This window comes from Nannobrachium achirus (genome assembly GCF_963921795.1).
Source record: "Nannobrachium achirus genome assembly, chromosome: 16".
Lineage (NCBI taxonomy): Eukaryota > Metazoa > Chordata > Actinopteri > Myctophiformes > Myctophidae > Nannobrachium > Nannobrachium achirus.
The window spans coordinates 12786294-12812061 of record NC_137823.1 but is presented as its reverse complement, the minus strand read 5'-3'; the positions used below and the strand labels follow the sequence as shown (position 1 = coordinate 12812061).

The 25768-nt window shown below is 44.1% G+C and overlaps 1 protein-coding gene across 3 annotated transcripts; it reads left to right on the top strand.

Annotated features, from left to right (window-relative positions):
- Positions 1 to 1650: 1650 nt before the first annotated feature.
- On the top strand, positions 1651 to 25251 carry zbtb1 (zinc finger and BTB domain containing 1). Of its 3 annotated transcripts, none has more exons than XM_080745254.1 (8): positions 1651 to 1956; positions 5753 to 6025; positions 6710 to 6989; positions 7590 to 7941; positions 9890 to 10571; positions 16377 to 16710; positions 18493 to 18719; positions 20749 to 25251. In XM_080745254.1, exons 2-8 carry the CDS (start codon positions 5762 to 5764, stop codon positions 20965 to 20967), a joined length of 2358 nt encoding a protein of 785 aa, XP_080601380.1. In that variant the 5' UTR covers positions 1651 to 1956; positions 5753 to 5761; the 3' UTR covers positions 20968 to 25251. The 3 variants fall into 3 exon arrangements, with proteins under 3 accessions (XP_080601380.1, XP_080601379.1, XP_080601378.1); XM_080745253.1 differs by having other exon boundaries at positions 5750 to 6025; XM_080745252.1 differs by lacking the exon at positions 1651 to 1956 and adding an exon at positions 2163 to 2403 and having other exon boundaries at positions 5750 to 6025.
- The last annotated feature ends 517 nt before the right edge of the window (positions 25252 to 25768 follow it).

Below are 25768 nucleotides of genomic sequence, written 5' to 3'. Positions count from 1 at the left end.
CCACTGTCACAGTCACTATAATATTTAAATGACAAAGAGATAATATGAAAACATGGACAGTCTGACAGCAGAATTGAGGGTAGGCGAAATGGCTCAGACAGGTAGGTGAAAAGACTCTCCTCCACGGCAAAAGTGCCCCGCGAAAAGACCTGGCGAAAATGTTATAGGCGATTATGCCTGACACCGTTTCGATTTAATTTATATCATCATTATGTTTCAGATTTAATTTATATCAATATGTTTCAGATTTCATTCATGTTTTTATTTTTTATTAGACATGCAACATGTGAAATAGCATATAGTAATTTTTTATAGAGATGTGGCTATAGGACATGTGGGCACTTGGAGGGGTGGGCACCTGGACAACTGGGCACTGGGGACATGTGGGCACTTGGAGAGGTGGGCACCTGGACAACTAGGCACCAGGGACATGTGAGTACTAAGGGAGGTGGACACCTGGACAACTAGGTAGCCATGTGGGAACTAGGGACATGTGGGCACCAGGGACATGTGGGCACCTGGACGACTGGGCACTAGAGAAATGTAGGCACTTGGAGAAGTGGGCACCTGGACAACTGGCCACCAACACCATCTGGGCACTTGGGACATTGTGGGCACTTGGACAACTGGGCGCTAGGGACATGTGGGCACTTGGGGAAGTGGGCACCTGGACAACTGGCCACCAAAACCATCTGGCCACTAGGGACACGTGGGCAAATGGATGAGTGGGCACTAGGGACATGTGGGCACTTGGGGAAGTGGGCACCTGGACAACTGTCCACCAAAACTATCTGGCACTAGGGACATGTGGGCACATGGACAGGTGGACACCTGGACAACTGGCCACCAAAATCATGTGGGCACTTGGAGAAGTGGACACTTAGGAGTGGAGACATCTGGGCACTAGGGACATGTGGCCACTAAGGACATATGGGCACAAGGGACATGTGGACACCTGGTCAACTGTGCACCTGGACGAGTGGGCACCTGAATTAGGATTTGTGTTTTGAGTGGGCACCTGAATTAGGATTGACAGACACAAAAATCTTCAAAATGGTCATATCAATCACATCGCCATATGTACGTGGGCCGGACTCTAGGTGTAATCACCGCGAAACTTATGTTTGCATGAACTGACAGATACAGATCTCCATTATGGCTATATGAGTTGGATTACTGCTGCCAAGCCTGCCAGGGGTGAGATTCCGTGGGCTCGGTTGGGCTCAGCGAGCCCAGACTTATTTAGCTGCACGCACGCACGCCTCATGCACTGACTGCTGCAATGTAGCTGTGAGCGCCCATGAAGCGGGCATGATCTCTAGACGTGAGCCGCCCGAAGGGCCGCGAACTTCTAGTATTTATTATTGAACTCAAGTCTCCATGGGGCGAGTAATTGATAGGAAAAACAGTTATTTGGGGGTGAACTACTCCTTTAATAATAGTAGGGGGCGGGAGGTTGAGTGACGACGCAGCAGAGGGAGGAGGCATGGTATTAAAGCTCGCGGGGAGGCGGGAGGGAGGCGCGTGCGGCTCGGCGAGTGAGCGCGAGCCGAGCAGAGCGGCTGTGCGGAAGTTCTTTCATCCTCCTTTTTTTTTTTTTTTCAGGGACTGACTGTAGAGAGAGAGAGAGAGTGAGTGAGTGAGTGTTTCTTCTCCTCCTCGCCGTCCCGTCCCGTCCCGTCCGGGTCCACCACAACTTTCTGGTTCTGGGGGGATTTGGGAATAGATAAAAAGAAGTGAAGAGAGGAGCAGAAAACGACGGACGGAGGGACGGGGCCCGCCGCGGGCAACCGAGGAACCGAACCCGACCGAACTGGACCGAAGCCAGCCGAACAGAACCCAGCCGAACAGGACCGGTGTGGGGGACAGTATAAAAAGACACTAAAGTCTCTCCATTTTTCAGAACCGACGCCGTGGGTCTGGCCCTCCTCCTCCTCCCCCTCCTATAGTGTGTCGGTGAGTGTCTGTTCGACGTTTCTCTTTTTTTTTAAAGAGTTTGTAATGTAAACAACACTGTAACTGTACAAATACAACGATAGTAACGCTGCTACTAAACTACGAATAATACTAATAAACCATGTTGTCGTCGTCGTTGGTTGTTGTTGTTCTGAAGAAGAAGAAAGTCTCGTGTCGGTCGTTCGTTGCGTGAATGGCTGCTTGCTGCGGGGTTTCTTTGGAGTGGAGAGAAAAGCAACGAACGCACGTCACGCAGCAGCGCGGGGGTGGAAGGCAGGCAGGCGGTGCGTGCAGTGCTGGGCTGCTGTGCGTGACAGACAGCTCCTCTCTCTCTCACGCAAGCGCTCTCTCTCTCTCTCACGCAGCTCTACAAACACAATCTCCATTTTGCGTTTCGTCCTTTTCATGCGGTGCGGGAGAGAGAGAGACTCTGTTCTTCTTCACCTAGTAAGTAGTAGTAGTTGTTGTTGTCGTTGTTGGTTTACAAGTTAACTGTCACTTCTTACTCAATGTAGGCTTATAATCATATAATATCGCATATTATTATAGTATTAGGCGTGACAGGGAACCCCCCCCCCCCCCCCACACACCCCGTGCGTGCCTTGCGTGTGTTTGAGAGAGTGGCATATACTATATTAGTTAGAGCAGTGTTTCTCAAACCTTTACATTTCCAGGTCTTCCCTTAACTCTGACAGGGTACAAATGGAACGGCCCGGGTCCATTTGGTTCCATTTGTACCTTGTCAGAGTTACACAGACCTGTATGGGGTCCATTTAGACCCCCCTAAAGGAACCCACAGAGTCCCTGAAATCCCCTTTTGAGAACCACTGGCGTAGAGAGTAGAGACTAGTTGAAAAAGCAGCAGGCCACGCAGAGATGCGTGGGCGGGCTGGTGTGGTGTAATAACCTCTCATTTAGCTTCTTAACTACTAGCTCTGCTGTTATGCATGTGTGCACTGTAATAGAAGACTAACTACCCCCCCCCATACTGTAGTGTAGATTATCATGTAATTAATGTTCATATAGGCCTATCTAGGTAGCTCTACTGCATGCTTACTATGCAAATGAACCGTAATGTTGAATATTCATTACAAACTATGGTCAGGAGTGTATAGTTAATATCTATTGATGTCCGTAAAGTTAACGTCTTCTCAAGAAGTTGACACGTTGGATTGCGAGGCAAAAGTTATGTTAGGTATGTTATTAACGTGTCATAACAAACCGGTACAGTTGGGCTCTACTGTTGTAGAGACCGTCTGTCTGGGTGGAGTTGTGTTTACCTTATGCAAAGATCTTCACAGACACACAGGCCATGTTGTTTATGTCGGTGGTTGTCAAAGCGGGGTCTAGGGACTCCCCCAGGGGTCCTTGACAGACAGGGGTCCTTGGACGGGGGGTTAAGTACAGGTCTGTGACTCTGGGCTACTAAATGTCAGTGGTGGGAAAAAGTACTCACATAGTAGAAAGTTGTTGTTCAAAATGTACCAGAGCAAAAGTACAAAAGTATTGTTGGCATTAAAATATAGGCAACTCAAGTAAAAGTACTCAATATGCAGAATGTCCCATTTCAGTTTTCTAATGTCCAAAATCTAAAAAGCGTACGAAAATAGCAGAGCTACAAGCTCGCACGACACGTTGTGAGCTTGTACTTTGGCTTTTCAATGTATGTTAATGTATGTTTTGTAATAATAATCAAAAAGTAACTAGTACCCAGTACTAGTACTGTTGTTTATGTTATAGGCTATTATACGTACAGTAGACTACTAAGTAACAGTAGGGCCATGTTTATATTTTAGATGTTATACTCCCAGTAAGGGCCTATGCATACTGCACTTTTAGAGACAAATCTATTTCGGTTCGGTTCGGGGTGTCACAAAATCTCTATGGCACCGAACAGCCGAATTAATGACGGTACCCGTCCCCCCGATTGAAACTTTGGACAGAGCCGAACCGGAATAGATGTGTCTCTAAAAGTATGAATCGGCTCTACTCTAACTCTACTCTAGTAGATTACAGAACAGTTATCATTTTTTGTTATTCTGAGTCATGGAATTAAACATTTAAAAACTATTCTCTGAATTGGTTTGAGTCAGAGTATAAGACAGTCTGTCATAATAATGATACGTTCCTTTCAGGAATGTATAATTTGTTTTCATACTGACAGTATATATGGGGTATATTAATGAACATTTTGTAGAATACTGTATGTTAACATCGTATGTGATAGCTCTTCACTTAGTCATCAACACATCATTTAACATTGTCATAGTAGTAGCATCATGGGTAGGCATAGGCCTTCCACTTGAGCCCCATATATTATACTCATATACTGTATAGCCATTTATAACAGTGTACACGGACAGATGTGTCCGTGGCAAGAGTTGTCCATGTCTGTGTCAAATGTTAGATTTTCTCTTTTACACACCATTACAGTATAATGTTCTTATTTTGATCATAAGACCCACTTACTGAATGTCAGTCTCCAGGTTTTCTTCAGAATATCCATGACAATGATTTACTATGAGGCTATGCATGACACATTATGAGTCCAGTCAGTTCACTAGGACAGTGGTTCTAAAAAGCTTTTACCCTGTAAGGGTCCAATATTTATGGGGTGCCCTGAGACAAATGTCTCAGGGCACCCCATAAATATTTTTTTTAATCCGAGGCACCCCTACAGTATAATTTTCACTCCCTTTACCTTATATTTATAGCATATGTCGTCGTTGTCGGATGGAAACCTTGTATGTCCAAAACCGTTAGTTTTGTATTTATCATCTATAAAATGTACTAAACTAGTGAAAACGGCAGATCTACAAGCACACAACACCTCGCATCGCGAGGCGTTGTAGATCGGCTGTTTTCACTAGTTTTGTGCGACAGTCCTTTATGGTGAAGCAGGGCTTTGCTTTACCAAAAGACGTACACATTTGAAACTTGGAGATATAAGGTTTCTGCCCGACAAGTGACACTATTTTAGTGATTATGTTGCAAGGAAAATTTTGAGATAATAGCCATTTTGGTTAGAACTGACTGAAAATAACTTTGTGAAATGATACTAAATATTTTTTCAAGTGTCCAAAATAAATTCCAAATATTATCAAATTATCTCGCGGCACCCCTGGACTGCCATCACGGCACCCCAGGGTGCCCCGTCACCCACTTTGAAAACCCCTGGCATAGAAGCACCACCTTTATATCATGATGTAAAAAAAACGACATAGTCATTCAGAAGTCCTGATATGAACGGTACCAGGGCCCAACGCGGTCGGAATCCAGCCAACATTACGAAACCTACTGCAGCACAATAAACCCTGACCACATCCAAACCTCAGTGTATAAAGCATGCAGCCACTTAATTGCTTTCATCTCCTCTCATCTCTCCTCTCTCTCTCATCTCTTCTACTCTCTTTCTCCTATCCCGCTCGTCTCTCATCTCCTGTTCGACTCTTCCTCACGTCTCCCCCTCCTCTCCGTCTCTCCTCTCCGCATAGTTCAGGGGTAGAGAAACCGCCATTAGAGCACAAAGGGTTCCCGAAAGGGTTCCCAGTTCGAATCTGGGCTCCCCCTGAGTTAATATCGTCCTTGAGCAAGACTCTGAACCCCTAGTTGCTCCCGGTGAGCTGGTTGGTGCCTTGCATGGTTTCCTCCGCCATCGGTGTATGAATGTGTGGGTGAATGTAATGCACAATCTATGTAAAGCGCCTTGGATAAAAGCGCTATATAAATGCACCATTTACCACTTACCATTTTCACCACCACCACCACCCCTGTCCTTCCCCCTCCTCCCCAGTAGGGGGCGGCGATGGCGAGGCTAAGCCACAGCGACCACGTGCTGCAGCAGCTCAACAACCAGCGGGAGTGGGGCTTCCTGTGCGACTGCTGCATCTCCATCGGTGACATCTACTTCCGGGCGCACAAGGCCGTGCTGGCCGCCTGCAGCTCCTACTTCCGCATGCTGTTCATCCGCGACCAGCAGGGGGCTTCGCGGCTGGACCTCAGCAACATGCGCACCAGCGCCGAGTGCTTCGACCTCATCCTGCAGCTCATGTACCTGGGCCGCATCGTGGTGGGTATAGGGGTGTAACGATATAGTAACTGAATCGAAAAATCGATTTTAATTTGCAGTGATCTACTATATCGATATGCAAAAGCAAAATATCGTAGCGGTTTTTATCGTATTGTTTTACAATGCAGATAATCGGTATCGAATTGTTTTGCAATGCAAATAATCGATTGTCTTGTATTTAGCAATTTTAAGAGGGAAAATAAAGAAATAGGGGTCTAATTACTTTTTTTTACTAATTCCATTCCATATAGCTACTCTTGGTCTATCGATAAATGTGTGTAATCTCTGTGTAAGGTTTGTCCATATGTGTTCCATGTCCATGTATTTGCTAGAGAATAACAGTGTTTGTCAGTAGTTCTCAAACTTTAAAGTGTCATGTTCTCCTCTTACGGGTCCATTTGGTTTCATGTGTATACTGCCAGAGTTACATACTTGTAAGGGTCAATTTAAACCTCCCAAAAGGAACCCAGTTTGAGGATCACTGGTCTAAATGGTCTGTTACTCCTTTTTCTTTTAGTTTTTATTACCTTGTACTGTAGGTTGTACGGTTAAGTAACTCGAAAAATAACCATAAAAAACTACATGAAAAAGAATCGCGATAAGATTGTGTATCGTGATACCGCTTGGAAAAATATTATGATATTGAATTTATTTCCATATTCCCCCCCCCCCCCCCCCCCCCAGGTGGGCAGCTACGAGTTTGAGGAGCTGAAGGCGTCCATGGCCTACCTGCAGATGTACTACATCCCAGACTCCCTGGACGACCTGCGGGACATCCGCAGCTCCAACCACCTCACCCCGTCCTCCTCCGCCTCCTCGTCCTCCTCCTCCTCCTCCAGCTCCTCCTCCTCCACCACGGGGGGCGTGGCCGCCACCGGGAAGATGATGTTCGGCGTGCGCATGTTCGAGCAGCAGAGGCCTCCGGCACCCGAGGCGGAGCGCCCACCTAAAGCCGTTGGCAGCGGTAGGGATATCAACGATTCATCGAAAATCTGTTTTTTTTTTTTTTCTTTTTATTTGTATTACTATTTTATGGCTTAGTTAGTTTCAACCAAAATATAGGCTAATAATAGTATTAATAATATTAGCAAATGGCCATTATTATTCACACCAGCACCAACTGTAAACTATAGTGTCAATTATTGCCTACAATGACATAAAAAATATGGTGAAGCAGCTTTCTGCTTCTACGGAACGACAGCTTGGAATAAACTCCCAATACACCTAAGACAGGCAGCCTCTGTGGATAGCTTTAAAGCACAGCTCAAGACTTATTTCTTTAATCTAGCTTTTAGCTGAATTTTTATATCCCTTGATGCTATTGACGTCCACACTGTTCTGAAATTGTTCTTCAATGTTTTATGTTTTTATTTTTCATGTGTATTTTTTTTTCTGTTAAGCACTTGTGCTTCATTTTCTGCTCTGTAAAGCACTTTGAGCTGCATTTCATGTCATGAAAGGTGCTATACAAATAAAGTTTTATTATTATTTATTAATTGATTAATAATCGATTAGTGCTGTAGAACAATCAATTTTGATAAAGGTCAATTTTTGACATTCCTAGGCAGCGGCACCAGCAGCGGCACCGGTGGCGCCACTGCTGTAGCGGCAGCGGCGCGGCAAGCTATCCCGCTGTCAACCACCAGGGCGGCGGCGGCGGCGGTGGCAGTAGTGGAGGACGTGGTGGTGTCCGCCGCCGTGCCTTTAATGGTGGCCCCGTCGCTCGTGGAGAGCATGGCGGAGCAGCCGTGTGACCTGAGGAAGCGCTCGGGCGGCCGGAGCGCCAACCTGAAGGAGCGCCCGCGCTTCGGCCGCACCTACACCTGCGACGACTGCGGCTTCGTGTTCAGCTGCGAGAAGCTGCTGATCGAGCACATCCTGACCTGCACCAACCGCAAGGCCTACCAGCCCCCCAGGTAACTGTTAGGTACACATTATTGTGTATCATTATTTTATGCTTTAACTATTGAAAAATAGCAGATATACAAGCTCACAGCGTGGCACCGAGTGCCGCACTGTAGATCTGCTGTAGATCTGCTTGTAGCTTGTAGATCTGCTTGTAGATCTGCTATTTTTTTTAAAGTTGTGAAAATTAGAATTTTGACCCCGATTCTATAAGTGTCATTTGAATCCTTCTAAGACTTTTTGAAAAACCTATGTTTCTATGTCAGCAATCTGGCTTAGCCTCGTCAAAGAAAAGATCCTTTTCACTTAACTGGAGCTCAGTTAGTCTGTTCTTGAGAGAATACTATGTCAGTGGTTCTTCAGTGGTGAAGGACCCCCAAAATTATATTTATTTGGCCACGGACCCGCTTCTCAAAATATTTAGTTCCAGGGACCACCCAGAAGCTAAATTTGATTTACAAATGTTCGCTTTGAAAATACATATATTCAAAGATTTGCACACATTTTCACGACTATAAATATAAATAGCAGATCTACAAGCTCGCAGCGCGGCTCGGTGCCGCGCTGTGAGCTTGTATATCTGCTATTTTTCACTGGTTAAAGCATTCAATAATTCTAGGCCTAAATGGGTTAACACTATACCAGCCCCCCAGGTAACTATTATTAACACGTTTGTAGCCAGGTATATCATTAATTATTTAGGTAGCTTGCGCCAGGGTTTTTCCATTGATTGTACCTTATTTTGAATGGTTACTGATTAGTCTAGTTCTCAAGGATGCACTTGGAGATGTTGCTTGGTACATACAGCGATATACAACATCATAACGTGGCGTAGATGCGACCCATTGAGGGCTTTTAGATTGTCTCGGTTAGCCACACAGCTGTGGTACAACAAAGTATACATCAGCGTTGTTGGGTTTTAGCTTCTGCTTACGTAGTCTAGGCTACGTTCAAACCTCCTGCGTTGGATCATGCCACGCAAAATATCAACATGCACGCTGTCTTGAAATGTGCACTTAAACAAGGGTTGCAGACCTATCAGGATATGACATTGGTGTGGACCGGCCTTAAAGGAGTAGTTCACCCCCAAAATGACTTTTTGATTACTCACCCCATGGAGACCTGAATTCATGGATATGTTTTTGTTTTTGTCACATTCCTAAGCCAATAAAGCCCCTAAGCCAATAAAGCCCCCATTATTTCCGGTAGGGGACCCAAAGAATCATGGGGGTACATTTATTATAATCAAATTATTGGCTTAGGAATGCGACAAAAACTACAAAATATCCATGCATTCAAGTCTCCTTGGCATGTATTGAGTATTGCCGATGAGTAAGTCATGAGTAAGTCATTTTGGGGGTGAACTACTCCTTTAAGGTCAGTCCAAGTGAGCCAATGGCCGGTTCATTTGGGAAAATAAATGAATACAATAAATACAATTCATGAAAACAGTAATCGAAAAAACATTATTGCGACCGTACGTCGCATATAGTATGAAAACCTGCAGATCATGTCCGTCCGTCAGGCAGGCCTCGTGTCACGTCACGTGTTGTGAGCTTGTAGGTCAGCTATTTTTGGTTATTAGTTATTTTGAGATTAAAGAGTATTTGATCATACCTAAACACAATCATTAAACTTTCACTCGTGAGATTTTATTCGCTTTATTATCCATCGTTACCGTCACGGCCTATGGGGCTGTTAAGTCTGACATCATTTTGTAAGCAGAGGAGAACTTTTGCCCCCCCAAAAAGTGAATCTTTGTACTATTTACAAATTTTTCTTCTCTTTGTTGTTGAAAGGAAAGTGGTAGAATTATACTTTAGTCGTTATTTTTGTCTCGGATCTGTTGAAATAGCGAGGGACAGATATTGATAATAAATCAGCTTGGAGGTCTGACTACAAAATGATGTGACGGCTTAAAAGCCCCATAACCGTTATAACATCCCTCTGCCCCAACAGGACCAACGCCGAGGCAGACAACGACTCCAGTAAAGCGGAGAGCTCTGCGTCGGAGGGTCCGGAGGAGCCGGGCCGGGTGGTCTGCAAAGGAGAGCTGGACGACTGGCCCGTGGGGGGCGGGGAGCACAAGATGGACTCCAGCAGCGCCATGACGATCCGCTCCATGGCGGCCGGGACCACAACCGCGGACAACGAAGCCGGCTCCGCCAGGAGCGTCTCCATCAAGACGGAGCCTGAGGAGTCGCCGTCGTTCTCCGACGACTGCGACGGCGGCGGCGGCAGCATCAAGGTGGTGCGGGTCGGCGAGCCCGGCGGCAGGGACTGCAGCGCGCGGCTACGCGGCGGCGAAAACAAACACAAGGAGCCGTCGTCGTCGTCGAGAGACCGCCCTCGGACGGCGAGGTTCGAACGCCGCAAGCCGCCGGAGCCGGGCGCCGCGGAGGACAGCAACGAAGAGGCGTTCGACGGCCACGCGTCCGGCTGCGACGAGGGGGAAGAGGACTCTTCCTCTTCGGGCGTCCCCCCCGCCGCCAAGCTCCGCAGGATCAAAGAGGAGAAGCCCGAGGAGCCGGCGTGCACGCCCTGCGAACTGTGCGGGGCCCTGCTGGCGGACGAGGACAAGTCCACCCACTACATCTCCAACCACATGGGTCACATCTGCGCCTGTGGACGCTGTGGCCAGGTGTGCATTGGAATTAGAAGTTCTTGAAGTCGCACAGCTCCGATTTCACACATTTTTTGGATTCTATGTAGTGTCGTGCACTAGGGATTACATGGCGAAACAAGGGAGTCCACGCACAAGTCAACCGTTTTTTAGTTAAATATATTATTCCAAATTAAGGTTGTAAATCTACATTTACAAGCTGCTTCAAGGCAGTAAAGTGAGATTGTGAGAGGTTAGAAGGAGAGGTAGGTTCCTTAACTCCTTATTAGTCCCCCCACCATGATCGTGGAAATTATCGCGAAGAAATATTACACCCATACTAGGTATCATCTAAAATATAGTTACTATGTGGGCATGGTTTGCATGAAAATATAGCCTTTGCAACAGAATTTAATTATTAAATTCAAATGTTCGATTATTCTAACCACTAATTGTAGCTATTTCATGAAGTCTTTTACTTCATTATTAGAACTAAATAATTTTACTTGATAACTAGTAATTTTAGGTTGTGTTTTAATGTCTTCAGAATCAAGATTGTTCTCCACGGAATGGAGACTTTTTCTCTGCGGATTCCTGGGGGGGACTACCTTATATACCCGTAATTGCCGGACTATAAGCCGCGGCTTTTTTTCCCATGTTTTGAACCCTGCGGCTTATACAAAGGTGCGGCTTATATAGAGATTTTTTACAGCTAACGGCCAGTTAGTTAGTTTTACAATGGTCTTTAATTTAACAAGGATTTATATATATATTTTTACAGCTAACGGCCACCAGGGGCACTCTAGCAGGAAGCAGGAAGGACACCTGCGGCTTACAGTCGGGTGCGGCTTATATATGTAAACATTTGTTTTTTGTTCTAAATTCAGCTCTAAATTCAGGTGCGGCTTATAGTCCAGCAATTACGGTACCTTCTCCCAGCTGTACTCAGTTTGTCTGAAGGCCTGCTCCACTCTGTCCTAATCACTCAGGCTGCCCGGCTAGCACACAGCGAGGCAGAGGGGCAGGGCCGCCACAACAATAGTTCATCATGTCTTTCCCTTTTGCTGTTCTTGAAATGATCATTTATCATTAGTCGACTAATGCTCCAAAAATACTTTCTATTGTTGTTGCACGACTCAGTGAATAACTAACGTAAACACAATGGATGGTGTTTATGTTCACCATGCATGCTACACGCACGCACACACGCACGCACACACACATGCACCTTATAGAATGCATAGGAGGCACCGTATAATAGACGGTAGCTCAGATGTAAACAGATTGGACACACTTACGTGGCTTATAGTGTTGTGAGCCCAGACTGTTGCCTCCCACGAGTTTCAAATGCTTCCGTCATACGGGACCATTGAAGCACAGAAAACAATCCAGGAGTAAAGCGGATGTCCGGCCTCCTCCCCTGGCTTCCATCTAATCTTTTCTCGTCTTAAATTCATCCTATTGTAAATGACATTATCCCTCGCATTTATACCTGGAAATCCTATACGTTTTTATACCCTTCAATTTGGGAAAACATCCCTGTCATTTTAGATGTTGCTATGGTATATAGCAACATGAATACAATTAAAAAGGAAACAAAATGTAATAAGAAATTCAAGAAAACTTGGGTTGGGATTTAGAAGGCGTTTTAAAAATTGACCTCAGGTCTGGAAGGTGGAAAATGTCCAAAAATGTTACTTTTCAGGATTCAAATCAGATCCGCAAGCTCACAATGCGTTGTTCCCGCCGTGTTTCGAGCTTGCACATGTGCTACTTTTCATACTTTTGTGTGATGTTGTAGTATGATTAAGTAGGGCGTTAATTTACAAAAAATGCAATAGTAAGGGATAGGGCATTCACGAATAGTGATTTTTAGTATTCGAAATATTCAACCTCAAAGAATTCGACTAGTCGAATATTCGACAGGACTGGCCAAACTGGCCAAACTGTCAAATATTAAGTAAGCAAGAGGCGAACATTGTGAAAATATCCGATCTACATGCTCACAACGCCTCGCAACACGAGGCGTTGTGAGCATGTAGATCTGGTATTTTCACAATATTTATCTGCGGAACCGAGTCACATTAAATGTAATACCTACGAATCCAAGTGCTTGTCAGGGTGGGGGTCCCCAGTTCAAATATGTTTATTTTGGGGGTCATGGCCTAAAAAGGTTTGAGAACCCCTGGTATAGATCATTAACAAATTCATCCACCAGGGGCATTGACAACTCATTCTTATGACTTCCTATCTAGCCAAGCTTTATAAACTATACATTTTTTAAAGAGAAAAAAAAAAGAAGCGAATATTCGACTTCGGTGAACAACATCGAATAGTGACTTTGATATTCGAATATTCTAATATTTGGTGAATGCCCTAGTATGGGATAACGTCTAGGTCAGCAGTCATCCTGACAACGAGAGCCACTGATGTGGAGCGACGTTGGCTCTCAAATAGAATCCATTTTCCGTTACTGCATCGACTATTTATTTTATTTTACATTGTTGAGAGCAACGTTTAGTAGTAAATGGCACTGTGTGTTTGTTTACGTGGCGGTCATGTTGGATAAGGCATAAGAATAGCGCAGCGTAGCCAGGTGCTCTGAACCTTTGATTAGGCACTCGGTCTGTGGGCCGGCTTTACACTGCCACTGAAATCTAGCCTGAATCAGATCTGAGTCACTTCAAAAGTGGAATCCGATTTTTTTAAAATAGTCTAAATCCAAACATGTCACATTCAGGTCACATGAAATCCGATTTTGAAAAACCACATCCAGAGGTAGTTTCAAATCCGATCCATATCGGATCTGAGGACATCTGACTCAGTCTGAAAGCAGCAACCACATCCACCCCATTGACTTATATGCAGGTCACATTCAAGTCACATCAAACTGGCCCAAGCGTCACTTGCTGCGCGAGCAGCGCGACCCGATCGCGGCTGTAAATTACATCATTACAGAGCGCGAGTATTTACTATTTGATTACAGCGCACTGTGCACATGAGAAAAACAAAAGAGAAGAGAGAAAACACGTGAGCTAAACAGTGAAAACGAGAGAGAAGAGCGAAACACAAGAGTAAAGAAAAGAAGAGAGAAAAACAATATTAACGTGTGTTTACTATGGTCTATTATGTCGCATTTCCTGAACGCAATCAGAACGTAATCAACCAGCGTCGACGTAGTGACGTAACGTCATGACGCCTACGTCGTTACCACGGTAACCAAAGCATACATGTCGCCGCAGGGCAGCTTTGGGCTAACGCTGTCTGAACGCACAGATCAGATCTGTGTCACTTGCAAATGCAGTGTGAAAAGTCGGGCCAAAAGATCAGATTTGAGAACAAATCGGATTTGGGCTGGATTTGACTGCAGTGTAAAGCCGGCCTAAAAGCCCCTTTTCGACTGCAGCTTTAGCACCACACTACACAACACTACACCGCACCACATAAAAAATATCTACATTTTCCATTACACAAATCGGTAAGAAACAAATTGACCCTTTTAACTGTGATTATAATACAATATCAACTATCCTAATTTAATGTACTATAATGGATTATAACTGTGATTATAATACACTATTAATAATTAATATATTACTATGATAATTATAATACACTATAATATATAATAACAGTGATTATCACAATATAATCTATTGTCATGTATTACAACTACGTATATCCTGGTGGTCTAAATGAAAAGTCAGTGAGTGGTCAGTTATTATGAAGTGTTTGGCCTAGCGCAGACCTACTCATTATCCAGAAATAGAGAAATAACACCGCTCATTGCACGCGGGTGAACTCATCCGGCAACTGCTACTGACAGTAATATTGGGGCGGGAAGCCTTGCATGCTGCATCCCAACCCACTAGTCCAGGGTTCCCCAATAGGCGGCCTGCGGGCCATTTGCGGCCCGCAGGGTGCTACTGTCTGGCCCCCACCAACCCCAGTAATAATGGTGGTATACGAGCAGCAACAACACTAGTATATCGTCGTTTTTGGGTGGAAACCTTGTGTCTCCAAATTTGTATGTTCTTTCGCAAAGTAAAGCCCTGCTTCATCATACAAGGCTGTTGCACAAAAGTAGTGAAAACAGCAGATCTACAAGTACACATCGCCTCACATCGCGAGGCGTTGTGAGCTTGTAGATCGGCTGTTTTCACTAGTTTGAATCATTTTTAAAATGATAAATGCAAAACAAATGGTTTTGGACAAGATTTTCACCCGACAACGACGATATCTGAACTGTCGCTGGAGTAGCCGGAACGCCACCATCGCCCCCTGCAATGTTGTGGCCCTCGGCTTGGTACCCTAGACATAATTCGGCCCTTGGGGAAAACTAATTGGGGAACCCTGCACTAGTCCCTTTAAGTGGCAGTCGGTAGGGTTGCAACGGTACTCGGTGTTACCGGTGTTAACGGTGGGCGAGCACAACACCGAGTACTTTACCTGCACACCGATAACACTGTTAAAAAACGTATCCGCTGCTCAGCTGTCAGCTCTGCCCCGAGGCAGGCTGCAGGCAGCGCAGTAGAGATGTGACGTTCGCGAACGATTCTGCTCTTTTGAACGGCTCTTTTAAATGAACGATGGGGTTCGGTTCTCAATCGTGGGAGCTGTTCCTTGAGTGAGAGTGTCGAGAACAGATTCAGAATCAACAGATCATCCACAGGGAGAGGCACAGCCCATCAGACTGATGCCTCGTCCCCACTTGCAGGGCACGTTCCAAGCGGCTAGTTGTGTGGCTTTATAATGGCACAGCACGCAGTAGGCGGATAAACGATGATGAGCCAAACAAGAAAATGCAGTGCTGTTGTAACACTAACAGTGTTGTTGCTTTTTTACAATGCTGCATTTTCAATATGGTAGGATGGTTGTTGTTGTTGTTGTAGCTTGAGGTAGCATTGGCTGCTACTGAGTGCTCACAAGACGACAAGACACTCAATGGTGGTTGAAACAGTGTTACCGATAACCCTGGTGCTGACACAGACTATATTTTCGGTGTTAAAAATCTCATACTGTTGCAACCCTAGCAGTCGGTCACAGAAGCAGTCCCCACAACAATATTTACTATTCTGGACCCCCTGGTTTACAACTCGAATCACGTGGATCAAGGCCGTATGAGACGGCGCGCCTCCATCATAGTCAATAACTATACTGTATCTGCAACCAAAAAAAAAGGTTGTCTGCGGTGGGCAGAACAAAAGTGGCACAAGCGGGATGTGAACCCGGGAGGTGTGGATTGGTAGTCTAGTGACTATAGTGAGCCAAGCTTCCCGGCCCCATATTAAAGGAGTAGTTCACCCCCCAAATGACTTTTTTTCTATTGATTACTCACCCGATGGAGACTATTGATTCCAATGGGGGTACATTTATTGTAATATATTTTTTTATCTTAGGAATTGAACTCAATGTCATTTTGGGGGTGAACTACTCCTTTAATGTCAGAAGCTCTTGCCTGGATGATTTCACCCAACACCCTGCAGATTTCAGCGATCAGTATCAAGTAGGGGTGTAATGAATATAGTAATCGTAATCGAAAAATTGTTTTAATTTGCAATGATCTACTATATCGTTATGCAAAAGCAAAATATTGTACCGTATCATTTTACAATGCAGATACCGTATCATTTTACCGTATCATTTTACAATGCAGATAATCGTGAAAACAGCAGATCTACAAGCCCACAACGCCTCGCACCGCGAGGCGTTGTGTGCTTGTAGATCGGCTGTTTTCACTAGTTTAGTTCATTTTTAAAATGATAAATACAAAACGAACGGTCTTGGACATACATCCACCCGGCAACGACGATATATATCTGTTTTCCTCTAACCCCCTGCCAGGTGCTCATCAAAGGGCGTCAGCTCCAGGAGCACGCCGAGCGCTGCGGCGCCGAGTCCCAGCTGGGCGGCGGCGGCGACTCGGACTCTCACGGCGAGGACGACAGCTCCTCGCTGCTGGGGGAGGAGCCTATGATGCAGGGGGAGGGGGAGGGGGGCATGATGATGATGATGGAGGAGGAGGAGGGGCTGCTGCTGGAGGACCACCCGGACCAGGACCACCTGGCCTGCCCGCACTGCGGCCTGCTGTTCCAGAGCGAGAGCCTGGCGCTGGAGCACGCCCTGTCCTGCCACCACGACCCCGAGCTGTTCCGCCCCGCCCTGCTGGACGACGCCGGTAAGGCTGGGGGCCTCCCTCCCTGTCGATTTATAACCCCGTTTATAGACCCGGAACCGCTTTAACTATTATTTTATGCTTTGACTATTGAGAAATATTGATTGATTGAAGACTTTACTAGAAGTTTGCATAGAAAAAAATCAAACCTTGGTTCGAAGTGAAGCGGTGAATTTGTATTCTATTTGTTCTAGAGCTATGAAATCTGTGTTCTAGATCTATACATTCTGTGATCTAGATCTATACTTTCTATGTGCTTTAGTTCTATATTTTCTTATGAATTCTGAATGAATGAATGATTTTGTCTGGAGGACCAAATTGGCATGTGAAGCTTGACCAATCCTCAATTGGTCAAGCATGCACGGGACATGTACGGGACAGACAAAGCCACTCCTTGGGAATCTATGGGAATCCTCAAAAAACGTGTACGGGACAGACAAAGCCACTCCTTGGAAGCGGCTTTCACCGCTTCAAAAGTACAGTTTCATGACGGTACAGTTCACTGGTACAAGGTCAACTAAAAGGAGATCCTATAAAGACTAAGCTTATTTCCATAGGAAACCATTGAAGTATCTCATATAACATTGAATGACAGATGGATAGAACACAGTACTATGCAGTAGGTATAGTAAAAAAAAGTGAATAAAAATAAAATAAACAGCACGAAAAATACATACAGTAGGTAAATAGAAAGTTTGTTATTGCCAGTTGCGAATGGCTGCCGCCTGTTTTTCAGGGCGATTTTAAAGGATGCTAGGGAACCACACTCCTTTAAGGCCTTCGGTAGGGCGTTCCACATTTTGGTTGTATAGCAGAAGAACGAGTTTGACCCTAGCAGATATACAAGCAGATATACAAGCTCACAATGTGGCTGCGAGTTTGTAGATCTGCTTTTAAATCGAGTTAGAATATGGAGAGAGAAGAGAACAGCAACAATACATATATTCACACGTTCCAAACTTTCTATGCCCCAAACAAAACACCACAATTACAGTTTTGACAGATTCATCAATAAAAAGAAAAAGTCCTAATCATCATTGATGATGTACCGGTATACCGGTATGCATAGCCTAAGTGTTGATACGGGCTGCAGTGCCTCAAGCTTTGGGTAAATCATTAGGGCTGAATAATACATCGGGGAAAACAAGACAAAATCACAACATGAACTGCTACTGTGATTTACAAATCTCAAAGTCTGCACTGAATTGCATAAAAGTGAGTGGTCAAAAAGTTTTTTGTGCAAATGGATTCAGAATCATGACAAACCCCTAGTTAGACCCCTCACATCCTACTTAAAGCAGATTTTTTTCTGGGCATTTTCCTCCTGTATCCACCTCTTTCCGCGGGAATTTACTGTAGATTTTTTTGCACCACACTTCCGGTTAACAGCAGACACACAAGCGTTGCAGATGCAACCATTGTGAGTTTGTAGATCACACTCGGCTGCGGCGCCGGAAGCTCCGTGCAACTTCTGCGCAATGCACGATGGGATGTTGGAAAGTTGTGGATAGAAAGTCGATGGGAGCCCAACTTGATATGGATAATTCTATGGGTAAACTTCAAAATAAAGTTTGGTACCCAAGGCTAAAATCCATCGTTCCAGGTCCTAAAGAAGCCTAAAAAAAAAGTTTGACTCTTTTATCCGCTTCGTTTCGATAATGTCAAAAACCAGGGTTAAGCAACCACACTACATGAATATTTTGACGAATACATAGATAATAAAATAAATACATCACGATCATCATTGACGACCCCCCCCCCCCCCCCCCCCCCCTCCCCGTATAGGCGGCATCGGCGGCGAGCCGGACCACCGGCGCAAGCACTTCTGCAGCATCTGCGGTAAGGGCTTCTACCAGCGCTGCCACCTGCGCGAGCACTACACCGTGCACACCAAGGAGAAGCAGTTCAGCTGCCAGACCTGCGGCAAGCAGTTCCTGAGGGAGCGCCAGCTGAGGCTGCACACCGACATGCACAAGGGCATGGCGCGATACGTCTGCCCCGTCTGCGACCAGGTAGGGAGGGAGGGGAGGGAGGGAGGGAAGGCACACCTACTGTAGGCCTGTCACAATTATTAACCCATGTAGGCCTAGAATTATTGAATGCTTTAACCAGTGAAAAATAGCAGATATACAAGCTCACAGTGCGGCACCGAGTGCCGCGCTGCGAGCTTGTAGATCTGCTATTTTTGAAAAAGTCGTGAAAATGTGTGCAAATCTTTGAATGTATGTATTTTCAAAGTGAACGTTTGTAACTAAGATTTTGCTTCTGGGGCTGGTCCCTGGAACTAGATATTTTTGAGATGCAGGTCCGTGGCCAAATAAATATCATTTTGGGGGTCCTTCACGTGAAAAGGTTTGAGAACCACTGACATAGTAGTCTCTCAAGAACGGGAGGCTCTCTCCATTCCGACATGTCGCCACTCCGAAATTGACTTCTTATTGTCGGAGTGACGACACTCCCATGGGGGTTCGGTTTAGGGTTAGGGTTAGAGATAGGGTTAGTGTCGGAATGGAGACATGTCGGAAAGGAGACATGTCGGAGTGGAGAGATGCACCCCTCAAGAACAGACTAACTGAGCTCCAGTTAAGTGAAAAGGAACTTTTCTTTGACGATGGCCAGCCAGATCGCTGACATAGAAACATAGGTTTTTAAAATAACCTTAGAAGGATTCAAAAGACACTTCGGGAATCGGGTCAAAATTTGAATTTTCACAATTTTTCAAAAATAGCAGATCTACAAGCTTGCAGCGTGGCACCGAGAGTGCCACGCTGTGAGCTTGTATATCTGCAATTTTGTTTTATAGTTAAAGCATAAAATAATGATACACAATAATGTTTACCCGTTCTAAATGGGTTTTAAATAATCGTCTAATAGCAAATTATTTGAGGTAATGACAATTATTTTGCATAATCGTCATAATCGTTTCCATGTTGAGAAAGGTTCATATAGTTTAAAACACTCTGTGAGGCGTTGTGACCTCGTAGATCGGCTATTTCCACTATCAATGTTCTTTTTTAAGTATAAAGTTGTCAAACATGTGAGTAACGTCTTTGTATATTTAGGTTATAAGTCTGCCATGTGCATTGTGCAACTTCAAAGCATACAAGCCAAAGAGAAATGTAATCGTCAACAACAAAAACAAAATGAAATCGTTAATCACAATTATTTGAGTGACAATTAAATCGTCATGTGAAATGTCATAATCATGACAGTCCTAGGCACACCGACATGCACAAGGGCATGGCGCGATGTCTGCCCCATCTGCGACCAGGTACTAGGAAGGGATGAATGGATGGATGGATGGATGGATGCCTGGGACGACATTACATTGTTATCGTTAAGCACTCGACAATTATCGTATAGCAGAGATTTTAGATTATCTTGAAGTTGTCCTTTGTCAAACACTTTGCTTTTGTCGAGCTGTACACATCGATAGTAAAGGACAGATGATCCGGGCACTCAAAAGTTAAACGAGGTTTAGGGGGGAAAATGTTAATTGATTAATTAAAATGTAATAAAAAGGTTTTCTCTTTTAACTATGTTCTTATGATTGCATCCCGCTTGATCCAGGAACACTGTTAATACTTTTTTCTTTTTCTGAGCACCTTGTCTGTTGTCTGTTTTCTCTTTCTGTAAAAATAGATGTTCACAAATTATTTCCTATGAGGCACTAAATGTTTAGTTTAGTTTGGTTCCTTTTAGACAAACAGTATAGTAATGTAGATATCAGTAAGCACTTTAAAAATGGTCAGAGAAGGTGTAGGCTGAAGCTGAAGCTTATATTGCCTACCCCATTTAAATAAAAATAAATAACTAAAGATCAATGAATGACAAAAAATAGCAGATCTACTGCACTAAAACTGCTATTCTGCCAAACGTTTCCCTGCCAGAATAGGGATGGTGGGGTTCCAAGTGTTTAAACTGTTTTAAGCATGTTTTTGGTAACCGTCAATCAAAATTATCTCTGTGCCACAATAATCGTGACACAAATTCCTTATTTTTCTTTTCTTCATATCATCCCCAACAACAACGACGACGAAGGGCACCTTCCTCAAGCACGACCACCTGCGCCACATGATCTCCCACCTGTCGGCGGGCGAGACCATCTGCCAGGTGTGCTTCCAGATCTTCCCCAGCGGCGACCAGCTGGAGAAGCACATGGACGTGCACCTGTACATCTGCGGCGTGTGCGGCGAGAAGTTCCGCCTGCGCAAGGACATGCGCAGCCACTACAACTCCAGCCACACCAAGAGACTATAGGAGGCAGGGGGGGACAGGACCTCCCTCTCCCTAACCCCCACAACCCCCCCGTCCTCCCTTTAGATTTTTAAAGGAGTTACTAACCACCCATCCCCTCCTGAAATGACTTGTGGTTCTGTCAGTTACTGGGACCCCGTGAAGCCTTTGTAATGCTTGGAGAATCTAAGACCTGAAAAATACCTAAACATTTTACGTTTCTATATTGAAAGGTATTTTTCTATATCAACCTTTTCATGTGGTCCCCAAAACTATATGTAGTTGACCCCCATCTCAAAATATGTGGTTCCAGGGACTTCCAGAAGCAAAGATTTGAGTTCAGATTGTTTGCTTTGAAAATATATTTAATCGAAGATTTACGTTCAAAAATCTAAATTATTTCGATATTTTTCAAATATATATTTTTTGAATAGAAGATGTACAAGCTCTCATGCGGCATGTATTCAAGGCTTCACAGGGTGACTTATTGATAGAATAAAAGGGTGAAGTTGTGGACGAAGTACTCCTTTTTAAGTCTGTCTACTAAAAAAAAAGCCATAAATGTGAGATCAAATTTATGCACTTGAACACCAAAAAAAACAGAGAACCTATAATTCTGCACTTTTCTATAGTATATGCATAGCCTACGTGTTGATACGGGCTGCAGTGCCTCGAGCCTTTGGGTAAATCATTAGGGCTGAACAATACATCGGGGGGAAATAAGACAAAATCATAACACAAACTGCTACTGCGATTTACAAATCGCAGGGTCTGCACTTAATTGCATAAAAGAGAGGGGTCAAAAAAGAGATTTCTTAACATGGTCCACTTGTGTTCTAGATCCTCTTTGGACCATGAACCAATCAAGTATCATATTAATTTCTAATTTAAATATATACTTAAAGGACCATACTGTACATTGTATAGCTCCTACTGTAGGCCCATACTTTACTTTACTTTACTGCTGACAATGTTTTCTTGCCCTCCCAGGTAGCTATTGGTTTGCGTTGGTTTAATGTAAATCAACTTGCAGAAGACTTGAAACTTTAGAATAGAAGAAGCTGAACACTTTGAGGTGGATTCTTCACCTGGGATGGCTGGGAGTTTTAAAATATGGTAATTATTCAAAATTATCAATTATTTTAAACTTGCGTATGCTTTGGAAAATGTGTCAGTAGAGTAAAGTAAAGCTCGGCTGATATCGGTGTGACCGATATGATCGATTATTTGATCGATTTCCTTCAGCTGTTTGGTTCCACTGTGTGGAGAATAGGAGGTAGTCCTGTAATGCAGTGGTTCTCAACCTGTGGGTCGGGACACCCAGGGGGTCCCCAAATTATTTTAGGTGGTCCCCAGATGATTAACTTAATGTGCAACACTTCACCCGGGGTGTGATTTTTATTTTTTATTATAAAATTTTATTCTTTACTACATCGGTATTCAGTTATGCAGCTTATGTGTGCCATCCCATTCTTAGACATTTCCCATTCATTTCAGTACGATAATCTAAAGCAAATGTTTGAAGTTGCAGATCTTAGGTTCAGTTTATATGATAAACTGAACATAAAAAAAGCTTATTTGTGTTTTATTATGTATTTATAAGTTAAATCTTCTCAAAGAGAAATTCAAATAGATTTTTGCACTTTTGTACAAAATATAGGTCAAAACAGTTGTAAACCGGTGGTTTTGGATGATGAGGTTCTCAAACATTTTAAAGTCAAGGACCCCCAAATCTCCAATATGATTTGGATGCTACATTAACTCATTTTGCTTGGGGAACCCCCTCAAGGACCCCCTGGGGGTCACCGCAACCCACTTTGGGAACAACTGGTCCCTAGGAATCTCCCAAATTGAGAACGGCATCGGACGCCAAAATGTGGCATTGGGTGGTGCTGGGCTCTGTGATGACTTGTAGCCAGTGGATTATAATACAGTATCTACACCAAAACACCAGTATGGTCCTTTTTTGGGGGCGTTTTATATTTTTACCCCAAATTGTTCAGCCCTAGTAACCATTCAACAGCTTTGCTGAAATGTTGTTTTGAAACTTTACTAGACAGTTTTCTTCACGTTCAGGCGGCACGCTCACACATTGGCGCCGGAAGCGTTTCAACGCCAACGCTTTTCAGTTTCGCATGATGCCTTGCGGGTTTGTGGGCAGTGGGGAAATCTCGCTTGTGCGAACGCCCATCATTTCGACCGGAGGGTTAGCGACTCACTCCACTGAGGTTTAAGGTTAGGGTGAGGGTTAGAGTCGGGTGTCGAAAAGATGAACGTCGAAACAGCGACACGCTCCCGTGGGCAGTGCCGGTACTTTCTGGTACTGCATGGAGTTGGTTTGACTGTCGAGGAGAGGTTTGGTAGAAAGAGCTGCTGGTTGGCCAGACGTTAAGTGGCGAACAGCTTCAGGGTCGTACCGTTCCTCGCGCAGTGGCAGTTGGCATCAAAGAACTTATTGAACAACTGAAGAAACTCAAAGTTGTCCTTCGAGTCCCTGGACGTGATAATGAGGCCGTGGCACTGCACCGCGGAATTCTTCCTGGACATAATTGGCTAAAAGCCAAAGGGGCTGCCAAGTAGTGTCAACCACAGCGCTTATTTCTTATTGGTTGACACCCGCTCAAACAATCCACCAGTGTCGAAATCTACACTTCTCCACCCCTTTTTGCTTCTCATTGAATGGAAGAAGAACGTGAGGCTGGCACTTCTGGTTTGCACTTGCGCGCGTGTGTGAGCGTGCCCTTTTAATTTAATTCACGTATGCACTCAGTGGAATTAAGCCGCCAACTCTTGCTTTCCTGTCATTCACCCTCTTTGCAAGTTGTTTCTAAAGCACACTGTATATCCAGACTAGTGGTCCTTTCATCATTTCAAAGGCTTTTAACTGTATTGTTGCCGTAAAGAAGAAGAGAGACACTGAGGGACTCTGGGCAACCATATAGGGTTGACGTAAAAGGTTAAAGCTCTATATTCTGATGGTACACATTAGTCATGTTTCCATAAACTTATTTGAAAATAGGAAGCGAATTATGCGCATTAAGACAAAGCAAATTTAGCCTCTTTCCATTTGCGGGAGTCTTTCGAATTAGCGACGGTCGCATGAGCCGACTCGGTGTGCGTGGTCCAGCTGAACACAGCGAATCGCTCCCTACCTCCTTGCCCACCACTGGTTCTGTCGGAGGTTGTCTTTGCACAACAGTCTGTAAAGAGCTACAGCTGGCAGCCTGGCACGTTGTGAAAACGGGAGGAATTTACACACTGACCGGTTTCTTTTGTGGGCTAACGCTATACAACGGACGTTAATTAAGCAGCAGGGGAAAGTGTTAACTAGGAGGAGAAGCCTCAAAATCCACCTCCTCCAAGCGCATAAAGGTTTTTGCGGATAATGAAAGTTTATTTGAATTTTGAAGTGTTTCCATAAAAAGATTTATGCACAAAAGCTTTAATGTGCATTAAGAGGCTTTATGGAAACGCCACTAATGTTATAGAGTGTTTGTCCAGTAACAGGAGTCTACCAGTCCCCCCAGCCCTTTAGTAGACAGAAAGTACAGGTGGATCAGATTCTATTGCAGGGGTAGGCAACCTTAGGCACCGGTGCTAACATTGGCACAGGGGAGGGTGATCACTGGCACACTGGTTCATTTGTGAGAGAGAAATATAACAAAAAGTGTAGTCAGTTAAATTAAGTTAAATAAATCTATCTACAAATGAAATCCTGCACATAATTCTACAGTGATTCAAACTGAATCTGTGTCTGGGGAGGCACAAGGGTTATTGCTCGGAGTCTAATGATCATTACAACCTGAAAGAAAATATTACAAAAGGTTGTTATGTATATAGCCTATGGACTCTCAAAAATCTGTTGGAAATATGAACATTTGAAAGTTGTCATGATCAAACTTAATATTGATATGTCACCCTGACTATTCAGAAAATGAAAACATGACACTTGCCAACCCCTTTTCTATAGTGTTCCGATGTACCTACCGACTTGTTGATTTGTTTCATCACTCCAGATTCAACTCAATTACACTGTATAATATTATCTGTTCACTAAAAGCACAGGAAAGACACAGAGAGAGAGAGAGACCACTGTTACTGAAACAAACACTATACTAATATAGTAAAAAGAATGCTATCAGAATATAGGTTTTCTCCACCTCCTGAAATGTTTTTTTTTCTTTTCTTCATGCAGAATAATCAGATGCTATGTTATCAGATGTATATGCGTTTACATTTGACACATATGTTATGGACCTGTGTGTTATAGTCTGAAACCATATACATACATTCATTATCCACTTTCAACCTGGTGTCCCTATTATATATCATGTTTTCTTTTTAAATATTGAAAATAGCTGATCTACAATGGGCTATTTAAGCTGTTACATATAGGCATAAGCTTTTATTTATTGTTGTCTCCATCTGTCTCGTTTGTCCATAGCCTATAGCAAGTGTCAGTTTGTTGTCTTGTCCTTTCTGTCTCAGATTTAAAGAGCTGCAATCTGTACATTTTGGGTCTCTGCCGTGGAGGGAGGTAATTCCATCTGACCACTTAACTCGACAGCTGAAAGGCTGCCAGAAAAGGGTTGGAAATGTCCAGCAATCAGATTGTTCAGTGGACCCTCATCCGAATATATTTTGTGCCAGTGACCCCATATTTGTGTGTTTTTATTTTAAATCTTTTAAAAGTGGTAAAACGTAAGCCTATTCGTCTTGTTTTCATTCTTGAAAACAACACTGATTACCCTGCGTTTAATTATGAAGCCTACTAGGGTTGAGCTGAACAGATACTGAATGAAGCAGCAGAAAAAAGGGCAATGGC